The following is a 15,325-nucleotide window of genomic DNA, read 5'->3' as shown; positions in this document are numbered from 1 at the left end:
TTTGGAAAACACTAATTGAAATATAACAGATCAGTGTCTATCACTTGGCTAAACTTTGGGTAGAAATTTTAACTGGCTTCAAATTTTTGGGGGTGTTTGTGTCACAGTTTTTTTCATGAATACTTAAAAGGTAAAGTGAAATAAACGCAGAAGAAGAAAACATAATTCAACTACTGTTCTGGTGCATAAAAAATGGACTCTAACTGTCTGTCTCTATTCACCTTCTCTTTCAGCCACACTGTAAAGCTTCAGTTGGTGCTTGGTCTGAACTTGTGTGGCTTTAAGACCGGCCCTCCCTCCTTTGAGCTCTTATTTATCTCCCATTAGTCAAGCCTGGTGAGCTCAACTATAAGGCTTTCTGCCCCAACAATACACTGATGTAAGCCTGATGTTGATTTGAAAACACGTCTTTGTCACACTGCGATGGCGGCTTTGAAAAGAAACCCCACCAGCCCCCCTCTGGTTCAGTTTAAACCTCACTAACAACTCTGAATGTGACATTCACCTGCAGTTAGTACTTCACTAACTCCTCATTTTCATGCCTATCCTTTACACTAATATTTAACACTACACTGACAGCAGAAATCAGGTGTTAAATCTGTAAAGCAACATGTCACTGTGAACACTTTCACTTGTGATATATCGGGATTTCTTACCTTTGTTTGATAATCTTGCCTAGACTCGCCCAGAATGCATTGCTGTTGTGCTAATGAGGTAAGGAATGTGCATTACACACAGATTAAAGTGGTAATATAGAGGGATATTCCTTGTTATTAGACCAGACACAAAATATCCTTTCTTGCCCTCTATGGCAATATTTATTTTCTTTGACTTCAAATTAAAGTTCTGTTACACACTTTTTACGACAGTCCCTAAGTGTGTTTGTGGTGAGAGACATTCAGATCACTTAACTCTCAACTGCATCATCTTTGATACTGACCATAGACTTTATAATAAATGGACGTAGTAGACATGTGTTCCTGAAGCCCTGTTTTGAAGCCGATCGTCGGCGGTAGCCATATTGGAAATGCTGAACTCAACCTTCTGTTGAGCCAGGCTATTTTCAAAACTGCCTGCTACACTAGCAGTACGTACTAATTTGACTGCAGTTTTAACACTTCTGCATAGGCTTCAATTCTCGTGGCCAGAGGTTGCTGCTTAATACTATCATGCAATGTTGTGATTTCACAACGTGCAAGTCGTCAGTGCTTTTTCTTTGCTTTTGTGCTCACTCGTCCTCTGCATCATGTTTTTTTTTTTTCTACTTCCCCTCCCTGTTTTCCATCTACCCTCTGCCCCTTTTCTTTTTCCTCTCTTTCTTCTTCAATGGAAACCCGTCTGAAGTTCCTGTCTTAGTTCAACTCAACCAGGAGGTCTAATGGCCCAACCAGTGCCTCTCTGACAGCTCTTTAACACAACTGACTGAACAGCAGCTCCCTAAATGCACCGCTTCTTCTTCTGGTGCCAAGAAACTATGAAACCTGATCTCAGAGGGAACAAAACAGAACCTCAGAGAACCTTTGTCAAACACACATGATTGATGAACTCGTGGACATTTAAAAGTTGAGAGACAAATGTGGGCCTCTAAAGTAGCTTCTGACAGACCTGCAACTGTCTGCACCTGGATTTATGCTACAGCAGGCTGTCACCATGTCCTGCCTCCTTCCGTCGACGGCCTCTCACCAATCGGAGAGTGTCAATCATTGGAACCTGGAAGCTGACACAATTGGATATCCCTGCCCTGAGGCAACAGGAGCACAGGTACATACATGTAGCTGCAGAGGAACAGATGCAGTGAGCGGGTGTAACAGAGGTGACTGTCGACATGATCCTGAACATGTTTAGATTTGTGTTAAGAATGGACAAACGGAAACATGATCGCTGTAAACTATGCTGGAGTAGAGACTGTCACAGCATTTGTTCTCGCATCACACAGGCATGAAGTCAGGGTGTGACAGAAAACTACGCTCTTCTTCTTCACCTGCATCTGTGTCTGTTTGTGTGTCATAAAATATCTGGATCTATATCTTGTTTTCATGCACTTTAACACTTAAATAAACTGAAGGTTTTTATTCTAATTTCAAATAATTCATCAAAACTTTAATTAGATTTAAGAGTTAAAGTGTAGGCCAATAAATCTTCTATTTTCTAACTGCGGTGGATTTTGGGAAATTTTGGACACGGTTGAGTTGAGCTGCAGCCGAGTGGCTAAAGCAGTCCCACATATGCTCTGCTCATTTCCCCAGGACCGGATCACTAACTTTACCCAGAACCGGTTCACTAACTTTACCCAGAACCGGTTCACTAACTTTCCCCAGGACCGGTTCACTAACTTTCCTCAGGACCGATTCACTAACTTTCCCCAGGACCGGTTCACTTACTTTCCCCAGGACCGATTCACTAACTTTCCCCAGGACCGGTTCACTTACTTTCCCCAGGACCGGTTCATTAACTTTCCCCAGGACTGGTTCACTTACTTTCCCCAGGACCGGTTCACTTACTTTCCCCAGGACCAGTTCACTAACTTTCCCCAGGACCGATTCACTAACTTTCCCCAGGACCGGTTCACTAACTTTCCCCAGGACCGGTTCATTAACTTTCCCCAGGACTGGTTCACTTACTTTCCCCAGGACCGGTTCACTAACTTTCCCCCGGACCGGTTCACTAACTTTCCCCAGGACCGGTTCACTAACTTTCCCCAGAACCGGTTCACTAACTGTCCCCAGGACCGGTTCACTAACTTTCCCCAGGACCGGTTCACTAACTTTCCCCATGACCGGTTCACTAACTTTCCCCAGGACCAGTTCACTAACTTTCCCCAAACAGCTCCGTCTGACACCCGGAGCCAAGCTCCTCTGCGTGCACATATTACACTTCAGCCTCCTCTGCTCCGGGCGTCTCATGGTTCTGATGCCCCGGAGACTACGGAGTGATAAAACTAATAAATGATAGAAGTCCTGATTCTGAAGTATTTTGTGACTCAGCACTCAGAGACCATTTGAAATGAATAATTTTCAGATTCTGGAGTTTTGATGTCTTTAGATTCAGAGTCAGACGGCTCAGACATGCAGGCTGTGAACTCTCTCTTGACCTGTCAATCGAAGAGTTAGGCCACGCCCACACAGTCCTGAGAAATGCTCTGACCTGTAAAATAACCTGTTTTTGAACAGAGTTTTTTCAAAGTAATGACTGTTTATTTTCATTCAGATGTTTGTTGAAGGCTGATTACAAATTAAATTTAAATATTTTATATGAATTTTAAATTTCCATTTACATTCACACATCCAGAGGCTTTGATACTTAAATACACTGAAGGTTTTGATGCTAATTTCAAATAATTATTAAAAACTTTAACTATATTTAAGAGTTAAAATGTAAACCTCGCCCTGTAAGTCCAAAAAGTCCTGAACACAAAGATACAAGCATCGGAGTCGTCCACTGCAAATTCCTCAAACCTGCTTAGATGTTTGGGAGCATCACTATCATAGGAATGAAGATGATGATGAAGAAGAGATCACTCTTGGCAATCGCACCAAAATGACCGTTCTTCTGCCAAGTGATAGTAAGGGAGTAGTATGAGGTAAAAACAACAAGGTCACAAGAGAGTGTAGAAGAGAAATGGAGGAGTCTGTGTGTGGCTAAGGTGTGGCTGACTCGTGTGTCTACACCTGGGGCCTGATACAGAAAGGCTGAGCAGGGGTTGGGGGCTCATGCTCATGGAAACAGGGCGGTAAACAGACAGATGAACAATAAAGTGATGGAAGAGTGGAGACTGAAGGATGAAGGTGAATGATTGCATAAAAGAGAGGACAAACAAACCATCCCTTTTTCCTTTACATTGATTACAGGGTGCCGTGTTTCATGAGGAAGGAGTGGCAGAGTGCTGAGAGATACAGCAGGCGGGTGGGCCAGTTAAATTCAGTGCAGGCCCATCATGTACATCATAAATCAAAACCTGTATCAATAATTATCAGAGGCTCCTTTCTTTGCATCTGAAGGTAATAATTATGGTTGGATTATGGAGACCTGCTTTTAATGAATGCTCCTGCTCAGCTTTTAAAGAAATTAGATACTGTGTGTCACTGTGCTTTGCGTTTTATTACTGGTTGCAGCTATCATGTACATCACTGTTCCTTATACGCTGCCGCACACTGTCCGTCTTTGTCCGGTTGTAGACTCTCTCACTGGCTGATCTTTATTTATAAATGTATTCTCGGACTTCTCCCTACTTATTTGTGTGTACACACGTGTAGAAACCGCAGCCGATATGGCCTGCACTCTCAGGACATCATACAGTTGCAGGTCCCGAGAGTCAGAACTGAACTGGGCAAAAAGGCTTTTAAATTTTCAGCCCTGTTTACCTGGAATGATGTGCAGAAGGACTTGAAACTGACACATCTTGTAACTCTGGGGGAATTCAAGTCACTCATAAAAGACAGAGAAACAAGCTCCATTGGATCTTGTGATTGCACTGTGCAATCATGTAACCATGTGAAACTGTGACCGTATTCTATTTGCGTTGTTTTGTGTGCTTGTGTGTTGTAACCTATTTTGTGCTGCCGTCTTGGCCAGGTCACTCTTGAAAAAGAGGTTTTAAATCTCAATGAGTCTCTTACCTGGTTAAATAAAGAAAGAAAGAAAGAAAAAAAGAAATAACACATTTCAGTTGTGTGTGAATGTGCTCTGACCTGCAGATGGCTGACGATGCAGTAGTGCTCTGGTCCTTCCAGGCCACATGTAGAGCTGGCGGTGAGGTTAATGGCTCGTCCAATCAGAAGGTTTCCTGTCGCAGGGTAACAGCTTCCTTCCGTGCAGCCGTGAGGGCCTGATGGGAGCTCCTGTCCGAACACACTGAGAGCTGAAAGTGAAGTAGAGACAGAGAGAATGGTTTTATATTTGCATATTTGTTTTTCTTAATGTTACAATGTTACAATGTCATTTAGCAGACGCTTTTATCCAAAGCGACGTACATACGAGAACAAGAACAACACAAGCAAAGATCTAGACAAGAGGAAACAAGATCAGTAAGAGTAACAAAGTGCTTACAGTCAATTTGGGTGCAGGTACTGCCAAGCAGTGTAAAGGCAATGCACAAAAGTAAGTAAGGATTTTTTTTTTTTTTTTTTTTTCAAAATAAGGAACATCCACAATGAAGCAACCAAACCATTTAAGACCTTCCATTATCATCATCAACAATTAACTTTTTCATGCACACAGTTAAAACATCTCCTGTGAAAAACATACTGGTTTTGTTTCTGGGACATTATCATTGTAATCTGCTACGGCATCATTTTGGTTGACTACAGCCTACTCTAAATAGCTAAATGTCCCTGTGTCCACAATGTAAATGATCTAGAGCGTAGGCCTGTACGTTTTTCATTGTTTAAATGGAAACACATGAAGTTGTCTATTGAAGACAGGATTGCCGCCCCCAGCTGTGCGTCTGTTACGTGTCCTTTTCTCCTGAGGTTGTTTTGGGCACAGAACTTTCTAACGGACATTTCGGAGCACCTTGGCACTCCGACCTCCTGCAGTGCAGTGGAAATCTCTGCATAGGTTTTGCAATCCTGAAAAAAGTGCTGTAAGAGCTCCGGGTAGTTCTCCAGTCCAGCCATAATGCTGAAGCTTGTTTCTTCTTCTCTTTACGTCTGAGTAAAGTTCACTTCCGGGTCACTCAAGTTTCACCAGATGAAAATGTCGAAATCAGATAAAACTCTCATTATCCATTTTTACCATTTTTCATTCGAGCACAAAGACTGAAATCGGAAATAGAGTTGTTATCCGTGTTTTCATTTTTGTTTTAGAATTGAATACTCTAATTCTTGTTTTTTCATTTTCTCATTTAGAAAATGGAATGAATGAATGATACATGGATTAGGAATACGTAGGAGCTCACTGTGAGGACAGAGAGTGAGGAGGATTATCTGGTGAGTTGTGAAAAACTTTGTCTGTCAGCTGTCGGTTGTAGTAGGAAGTTAGCTCTGCCCCCTTTAGCATAACCAGCTTCCCCATTCAATATCCAGGAGTTCAATCTCGTTTGATAACAGCAGACTAGTGTGGCGTGGGAGCCCCTCCTCGCTCTCGCGAATATTCTCATCTTGAGTGTTCGTGTGCGCAATTTTTTGACGCGCGAATTGAGCGAGTAAACACAAACCACTACGTGACATTAGGCTAAATGGCTAACAAGATGATCTAGGAGTGTTTTCCTCTTGAATACTTGACGTGTTTGCTTCACTTAAAAAAAAAGACAATATCAAATATCAAACTTTGCATTTTGAAACAAAGTGAAGGGAAGCTTCAGCAAAACATGAATCAGTACAATATCTGAAAGTTGATAACATGCAGTACTCGTAATGGGGTAAATATAAGAGATCTGTTGACTGTAAATTGAAGTGCATGATAGACTGTAACATCTGTGTAACCAGTAATTGACAGCAATGACAAATAAATTAAGAGAAAATATCTATTAATCAGACCACCAAGTATTCAAGATATTTTAAAGACACTGTCTAAATCAAACACACACACACAAAAGGGGCTTCCTAATGAGCAGGCTGCAGAGTGACGGAGGATGAGAGATGTTGACAGTGATATTTGAAGTCTTTTCATCCTGTTGATCTTCTGAAAACATCAGAGCAGCAACATGTCGAGACACGGTGCTGAAGACATGGACGGTTTTACATACAGAGGATCACAAACATCCTCTTTAAAAACCTGCACTTTTGCAGGGACGCCGGCTCCCTGAAGTATTCACCTTATTTTCGGCGGTTGAGCGAACGCAGGCAATCCATGGATATTTTGTGAAGCACTTCCGGTTTCTTACATCTGATCAGTGGTAAACACCGGTAACTTAACCTGTTCAAAGCCCTTAGAGCAGCAAATCTCTCAACAGTTCTGTGTTTGTGGAAAATGAAAAGTGTGTGTCCATCAGAGGTTTTCATAACAGCTAGTACAAACGAAAGAAGTTCCTAGAAGAGGAGAGTTACGATCACCGACCGTGTATTAGAGCTGAATGTGGAGGTGAAGCACCATACAACAGGGCTGCCAACTTTGAGTGTCCAGCTGGAGTGAGAGTTTTATGACATGGTTATGATCACATGTACTAGCATTTAATCACGTTCACTTATTTTGACCATATAGGATTTAACCATAGACCTCAATAAATAAGGATTTAACATAAGTGCTTTCCTCCTGAAGCACCTTCTTCAGCTCCTCGTTCTCTTTTTGGAGCGTGTCCTGGTGGCTCAGCTCCATTTTCAGTTCCTCCACCCTTTATAAGAGATCTTGCTTGATCTCATCAGCCAGGTTGGACATCTTTTCCTGTTGCTTATGATCGCTGTAGACATTCTCAAGCACATCTTCCAGATAGCCACACTCCTGACTGAGACCAATGACCTCAGTTTGATACTCCGCAATGAGTATTTCCTTGAGCTCTCGATCTTTGGCGTTACGCTCGAGCTCAGCTTTCAGATCACCACACTCCTTTCTGAGCCTGACGACCTCAGTTTTATACTCAGCCACAAGTTTTTCAATGTGATTCCAATCTTTGTTGTTACGCACAAGCATACCTTTCTTATCGCCACACTCCTGTTTGAGACGAAAGACCTCACCCCTGTACTTTGCCGTGAGCTTTTCCTGGAGCTCTAGGTCACTCTTGAGCTCATCTTTCAGATCGCCACAATCCTGACGATCACTGCTCACGCGCTCAAACTGATCCTTGAGATCCTCAATGGTCAGTGTTAGATCATAGACCTCAGCTCTGTACTTCTCCATGAGCTTGTTGGAGGCTAGATCATTGCGCAGCTTTCTGGAGAACTTCTTCAGGTTTGTCACCTGCTGCCTCTCCTGATCCTGTTCATTCTTCTGCCTTCCTGAGTGGCAGTCCTAACCTGTTCAGGGTTCATATTGTTTGCTCTTGAATCCTGCACTTGCTGCATTTTCATTGGCTTGTTGAATGATTCAAAGTAATGCTCTTGGCTCTCATCTCAGTCTCTGTTTAACAGATATAGACCTATTACCAGACATGATATAGACATTTCAGATTGAACTGTATATATTCAGTAGTGCAAAAAACAAACGATGTGCTGAGGAACGGTTTTGAATCAGTCACAATCATATGGTTGTGAATCAGCAGAGCTCGTGCATGTGGGTGGGGGCGTCATTTTGTAGGAGCTCCGAGGGGAGGGGTTAGATGGAGTCCTGAGGAAATGCTACATTCAAATTCATGCTAGTTTTCCGTGACTACCAACCCTAGCTTTAATGTTAAATTAAACCTGCAGAAACTAAACTTTATAGTGATGCAGCATACTCGGCGATGATAGAAGCACAAAAGTAACAGACTACTATTCAAAAAAGCAGAAATTCAACCACAAAGGCTCTGTAACCTGCTGTTTGTATGTAGTTCTCTCTATACTGGACCCAGCCGATCCTGGCTGCTTTGAGCTGGCACTACGCTCCAAACACGCGTCCTGTGTAGCAGGGCGCAAGCCGTCGGACAGAGAGAACTTGGGGTAAGAGTGCAAAACAGAGAAATATAGACTGCATGTGAAGTGCACATTAAGGGTTTGCATATATAAAAACATATGCAAACTTGATAGAGTAGATGTACTAAACGGGAGCACTGAGGATTACGTCTGTCAAATGAGCAAAAAAGCACTCGCTATCCATTTAGCATGTTTGCCTTCATGAATATGCAGAATACATGTAGATCATCAGAACGTGCAAAATACTGTGAGGAGGAAATGCAAATATAATCATTTAGCACATGCAATGTGATTTATCAAACCTGAAGCAGATAGCGGGCAGTGTTTTTGCTGCTATACTTAGCATGTTTGAAAGGCAGGTGCAAACTGGCACAGCGTTACGCACAAATGGCTGCGGTCACTGTGGCGAGAAGGAGGCATAGGTGCAAAGACAGACGATGGAGAGAAAGTGTCAACATATTTGGACTGTCAGAAATAAAAATACGAGAGACAAATTGTCTATCAAGCAATGCTATTTTGAGCTGCTGGATGACCTAACTAAGGGCTGATTTGGAGCAAGTCAAAAAAGGAGCCATGCCATATCTCCTATGGAGAAACTCCTTGCAACACTACATTTTCTTGTGTCTGATCATTCCAGCACACCATCGCAGTTAGTGCTGGCGTCTCCCAGTGTCCACCCGTGCATAATGAACGTTCATCTCCTGTGCTCTCCCCTCCCTCTTCATTCGCCGGCAGCTCAGTTGAAGGACTGCCACTGAATGACCTCCTGACTGTTGCCAGGGCATTGACGGCCATTGTCAGCAGATACACAGCACTGACGAGTGTCCCGGCGGAGCGTGCGCAACATTGGACACAGCGCTCACCTCCTGATCAATGGCCTGTAACTTATGTCTGATTTCTTTGCTGCTGCAGCAACTACCGATCAATGTCATCATAACAATCTGGATGCCTGCAGGGCTCTGCTGTTTTCTGGTCTGAGCTGATTTGAGGAGTACGGTGGGGATTGTCAGACATCTGATGAAGATTCTCCATTTAAGAAAAAAGTGATAGACATTAGTTTTACGGTCATGACGGACAACGTACTAAAACATTTTTCAAATAATTAAATCACGATTTTTTTCCATTCTATATTAACCGAGACACACGCAGCAAATTCATTTTGAACTAATTAAATGTGTCCAATATTAGAAATGCGTTGAGATTTTATTAAGGGAAAGTTTTTACTTTGTTCTTCTGCAGATATCTCGCCATCTTCTTTTTTATTTCATCAGCAGATCTTCTGTTTTTTTCACAGCATTCACCTTTTCACAGATGGCCCCACAAATCGTGTTTCTTCTGGTAACGCTGAGATGTCTCTGCTGGAGTTTACCGATGTGTTTATTTGCCTCCTCCACCAAGATCTCCAACTCCATGTCTTCAAACTTCATTTTTCATTTACGGCCACTCTGCTCTCTCATACTATCCATGGTGACAGCATGTAGCACACACAAAATCCTCATTTAAATAGGGCGGTCCGCACCACTTTTTCACTCGTTAGCACGTGCAATGTTTTGGTTTGCACACACAATATAGCGCTCGTTATTTGAGATCTTAGATCAGGCCCTAAGAGTCTTCAAAGTGTATGTAGTCCTAGGACTGAACTTTGCAGGAGCCAAGTATTACAGTCAGTTTGGCTGGGGCTGTACTATTATTGCAAATCTTTTTTCATATATCCAGGAAGGACTCTTGCAAAAATAATTACTCAATAATAAAAGAAGACAAAGATTTATAGTGTTAAGAATCACAACAAAGCATTTCCATAACTTGATGGTATTTTAATAGGATAGATGTGTATTGGTGACTAGGTATTTTAAACCTGCTGCATACATCGTCCATCTGTGCAGGGTGGAGTGTGCAAAAAAGAGAACATTAAAAACTATAAAGTAATTAAAATCTGAGAACACTGCAGCTCTGCCAGTCCTTCTGTAGGCAATAATGTCAATATCTTGGCTCTACTTCAAGTAAAAGATTCATCACAGGCAGATTTTCTGAATTCCTGTGAAGCAATAACAAAACCCTGCTCACATTGTTTTTCTTTTTACTGATAAACCTGCCAGAAAACACACCACACAATCAGGCTGTAATGTTATTCCATCTCATATTGTGAATAGTGAGCATAAAGATGGATTACAGTAAAATGAGACAGTTATTTACACAAATTGAAAAAGGCAGGTGAAGGCACGTAAAGTGTCTACAGGAAGGATTGCACGTAAATGGGTTACAAAGCAAACCTGTGGACTGTAGATAAAGATCAAACACGCCCTCGCTAAACATAACACACAAGGCAAAGCTACAATACTGATACTTCAGTGTGTTATTTACAGAAACAGGGCTGCAGAAGAATTGATTTCCTGAATACACACAAAAGACTATTCTCTAACCGTGTCAATATGAGCATGTGAGCACACAATGAAAGAAAGGAACATGTAGTAGCCCCGCCCCTCATCTTTAAATCACTCCTTCAAGAACACAGAAACATTAGACTGACTTAGACCTGTACCTGGGTTTCACCTGACCTCACTTCACAGGTATGACACAATGGGTTCACTCTCTGGTCATAAAGGCCTGCCTTACAGAGACACAGAGGAGTCACACTGGTATCCCTAACACTACTGCATTCATACAGGTACTGTTCATACCGTGCATGTGCAACTCTGATGTAAAGTTGCACATGCTCACTAACTATCACACAAGGTTGTATGGAGTGTTGTTGATGCCCTGGCAGTAATAGCATCTGTGCATTGCTTTTCTAGTTGTCACACACATGGATCTCATTTAAGCCCACAGGTTGTGGCTCTGACAGGCCATCATGGTTTGGTTACATTTGATAGGCAATCTCTATTTCACAAGTTCAGACCAAGCGGCAACCTCAGTCTGCAAGAATTGAAGCCAATGTGGAAGTGTTAAAAACTTCTTCAAGTAAAACCAGTTCATCAAGTGTCCACTTGAGGCTGGCTCCCGAAGTACCGGAAACCACATGCACACCAGTTTAAAATCTTTACAGCAGAAATAAACATGTTTACAGCCTGGTACAAAAAACAAGTGTAGTCTGGATAGCTAATTTCTTGATCAGCACACACTGTACGGGGGGTGATTTTTTTTCTAACGCCAAGGTTCAGAAGATACTAAGATTACGAGTTTTGCATAATGAGAGGCACAGCTCACTTCATTGACAGGCGAGAACACTGTAGCTGTTGGCGAGGAGGCTCAAACCCTGTCTCTTGACCTAACTTCTGTCGGGCTAGTGTGAGGTTGAGTTTAGCTTTCCAATATGGCTGCTGCTGACGATTGGCTTCAAAACAGCGCTTCAGAAACAGATGGGTGACGTCACGGATACTACGTCCATTTTTTATACAGTCTGTGGTTCGGACAGGTTTCATTCTCATCTCTCTCTTTTTTTTTTAAAAGATTTACATGAATTCATTTAGCTTATATGCAAAAATATGTGTTTCCAAAATAGTGGTTCGCATTTGAGCCACTACCATAACAACTGAACATCACAACTTTTTCTTTGCTGTCTTATACATTTTACTTTCAAATTGTTGGTAACTGAAACCTTCGAGTACTTTACCTTTATTCTCCACAACTCTGAGCAAAATGTGTTCTCACTGTGACTGTCAAAGTGTCTCCATAATATATCCATGTGTACTCAATTTTTTGCGAATGTATAATACAAATATTAATCAATAAATTGCAAGTGGAGTATCACAGACAGTGATAAGTTCTGATTAAAGTATTTGCTGTTGGAACAAAATTTGTCCAAGGGAGGAAAAGTCCTGGAAACACCTCATTAATTTGAATTACGTCTAACAACATAATGTCAATAAATTAGATGAATTTTGATTTCACTACAAAGCTGTTGCAGTGAAATGTTCAGTCTCACTGGTTTTATCCCATGCTGTCTATTCCTCTGATGTACTAGAGTTACCTGTTCAGATGAAAGTAACATCCACGTGTGTTTTAATATCCTCTACAGAGGCTTTGTCAAGGCATGTATATGTCACAGGTTTAATTTACACACAGACGTTATTAAGGACTGAGGTTATGTTTTGAAATAGACCACATACGTAGGAATGTGACTACTATATAGGAGCCATTCATAAAGAAAGGTGATCTCTATCTGATGGCTTTCTTAAATCTGTCAGACTGTGGTGCAGAGAATTACAACGTAAAGCCATCATTTATGTACGCACTAATCTGACATATGAAGTGGGAAAGAAAAGTTCATCCCCCTCTCTGTGTGGGCCGAGGAACATACTATACCTAGTTTTCACCTGCTAAAACTTGAACCCAGAACATCAGAGTTTCACATGTGCATTATATATTTTATTCTAATATGTTAGATACGATATGTAAAGTAATCAACAAAGCTATATGGAAAATAAATGTGTGAGAGAGGATGTTCAGGGGACCGGCTGCTACATTCAGGCTGGAGAAATCTTGCCCATATAAGCGGCGTCCAAGATGGGATTACTTTAAGATATGTACTTTCATTCCACGAAGTCTTCAGAGTTATTTTTATGACATTTTTCAGGATAACCAAAGACGACAAAAGGAAATAAGAACAAATGAAATATGTCTCTTACTTTGAGATGTGCTCACTCTGAAGTGAAAACTCTGGTTCTAAAGGTAAAAACTGAGGTATTGAAGCCATCACAAAAACCCACTTTACTGTAACTGTAGCCATAAGTTTTAGTTAACACACAGCTAGATTCTAATTGGCCAATACGCCATAGCATAGCAGTCTGCTATTTCTTGATAGCAGACTGTTGTAATGAAGAGCAGATCAAAGAACTGTGATCATTAATCGAAAGAAAGAAAGGCAGAAAATTGAATGCCGGCCTGATTAATGTAAAACCAAGAAGAGAGACCAAAACAGAGGATAAAGACAAGAGAGGGCAAAGATAAAAAAAACAACAACTGTGGGCTAAAACAGAGAAATCTACAAAACTGATGATGCTGTATGAAGTAAACACCAAACAGAACAGAACGCAGCCCGGAGCAGGTGGAGTCATGTGACAGAGATTTCCCCATGGTAATTACTGAATCAAGGATTCTCCTCCTCCTCTCCTCATCCATGTTGTCTTTCTGGTCCTCTGAAAACCTCTGACCTGTTGACTCCAGGCCTGGCTCCGCTCATCATGACGGTTTGTTGTTGTAGTTAAGTGAAATACAATCTGGTGATAACACAGAGTGTTTTATTCTGAAAATTAACTCCATGTTTAATTTTTGTTTTGGTGTCTGACTTCCTGTCCCGCTCCATCTGCTCTGTTGAGATTGATGCGTCGTGCTCCGGCATCTGGCAAAAATAGAGGTCCTGCATATCTGATCTGGAGGGCTTTGACCTGCCGGATCAGAGACGCAGCCGGAACACAACATAGTGGATCCAGTGGAAGTTAACACACTGACTAGAATAGAAACCTATCAGATCTGGTGCTGTGACAGATCAGAGGCGGCCCTCACACGGATCTGGTGGAATCTGGCCATGTTGGTGAGGAGTCAGCATGTGGGTGGTATCACAGAGACTACGTCCATGTACTTTACAGTTAATGGGTCATTACTCAGTAAACCGATTAACCTGCACTCTGATCTAATGATTAATATCGTTAAATAAATTGAGCAAAATTTTGACTGTTCTGAGTATTTTCTTACAGAAGGTCTTACCTTCTGACGAGTCGATTAGTCATAACTGACATTTCTGTTTAATTGACTAAGTAATTAGTCGCTTCAAAACATCTTTATTTACCAGCTGTCCTTCAGGGCTCACCTTGTTATAACAACCTGCTCACTATACATGATCCCTGACTTAGAGACAATTGCCTTTACTCCACCTTTAAGGATCATACTCTGCCAAAAATGTCACTTTTTCTGTACTGTCCTATCATGGTTACTCCAGATCCCTTACAGGTCATCCCATGAGTCATATCTGTTTACCACTCTTCTGAATCGAAGTTGAGTTTTGGTGAGCCGGTATAGTAAACAGAAACATGGGGCATCAGATCTACCTTAAAGAAATGTATCTCATGCTACTGGTTCTGTGTCTTATGTCTAATGCACAGTTAGTCATCGGCACTAGTCTAGTATGAAATTCTGGACCTCCTTAGGACTCAGCCAGCATGACAGAGATGCATGAGTGTGACTTGATGTAAAGCCATTTGCACAGGTGTTGTTTGACAGCAGCTGGTTTACCTGTGTGTGATTACAGTGCAGCGCGTGGCGTAGAGATCCACCGAGGAGGAGAGTCCCAGGTAATGACACCCTGAGGCCTCTCACTCCTGTATACGGAAGAGTGGCAGGAATGCAGCGACAGAGAGGAAAATGTTATTCATTAGAGGAAACATTCCAGGTGTCGGAGTTGTGCAAGAGTATGAGGGCTGGAGAGAGGAGGGTCCAGGACCTGTTCACACACTTTCTACTGGGCCTCATGGTCACATGGGACAGAAGTTTATTCCCTTTAAGCCTGTGTGTGTGTTTCTATGTTGAATTATTTTTACAGCATTCCTCATGAGAGTGAACAGCAGTGCAGGAGGATGCAGGAATGTAAACAACAGTGTTGAGAGTTTCACATACAGTAATCAGTGTTGACAACAACAAGCTCTGAGATCCCAGATTTGTTTTGTTCCATGTGCATCTCCAATGATAAGTTTCTGCACCTCTCACAAATCATGTGTCAGTTAGTGAACTTCACTTGGTACAGTCTATTTCTGTGGAGGTTTTTGAAGACGATAAAGTTTTCTTTTTGAAAAGGTGCGATTAGCTTCTTTGTTCGGTTATGTTTGACTTTTTTTTGGGTATAATGTATA

At 41.8% G+C, this 15,325-nt stretch overlaps 1 protein-coding gene across 1 annotated transcript in view; it reads right to left on the bottom strand.

Annotated features, from left to right (window-relative positions):
• lamb2l (laminin, beta 2-like) overlaps nucleotides 1-15,325 on the bottom strand; it is a 77,282-nt gene that overhangs the window by 35,233 nt on the left and 26,724 nt on the right. The window contains exon 3 of the mRNA XM_034696743.1: nucleotides 4,689-4,858. Coding sequence (XP_034552634.1) covers nucleotides 4,689-4,858 — 170 coding nt within the window. The remainder of the gene's footprint in view (nucleotides 1-4,688; nucleotides 4,859-15,325) is intronic.

Source organism: Notolabrus celidotus, chromosome 11 (genome assembly GCF_009762535.1).
Source record: "Notolabrus celidotus isolate fNotCel1 chromosome 11, fNotCel1.pri, whole genome shotgun sequence".
NCBI lineage: Eukaryota > Metazoa > Chordata > Actinopteri > Labriformes > Labridae > Notolabrus > Notolabrus celidotus.
Note: the sequence above shows the minus strand (reverse complement) of the source record. Positions and strands in the feature narration are given on the sequence as shown.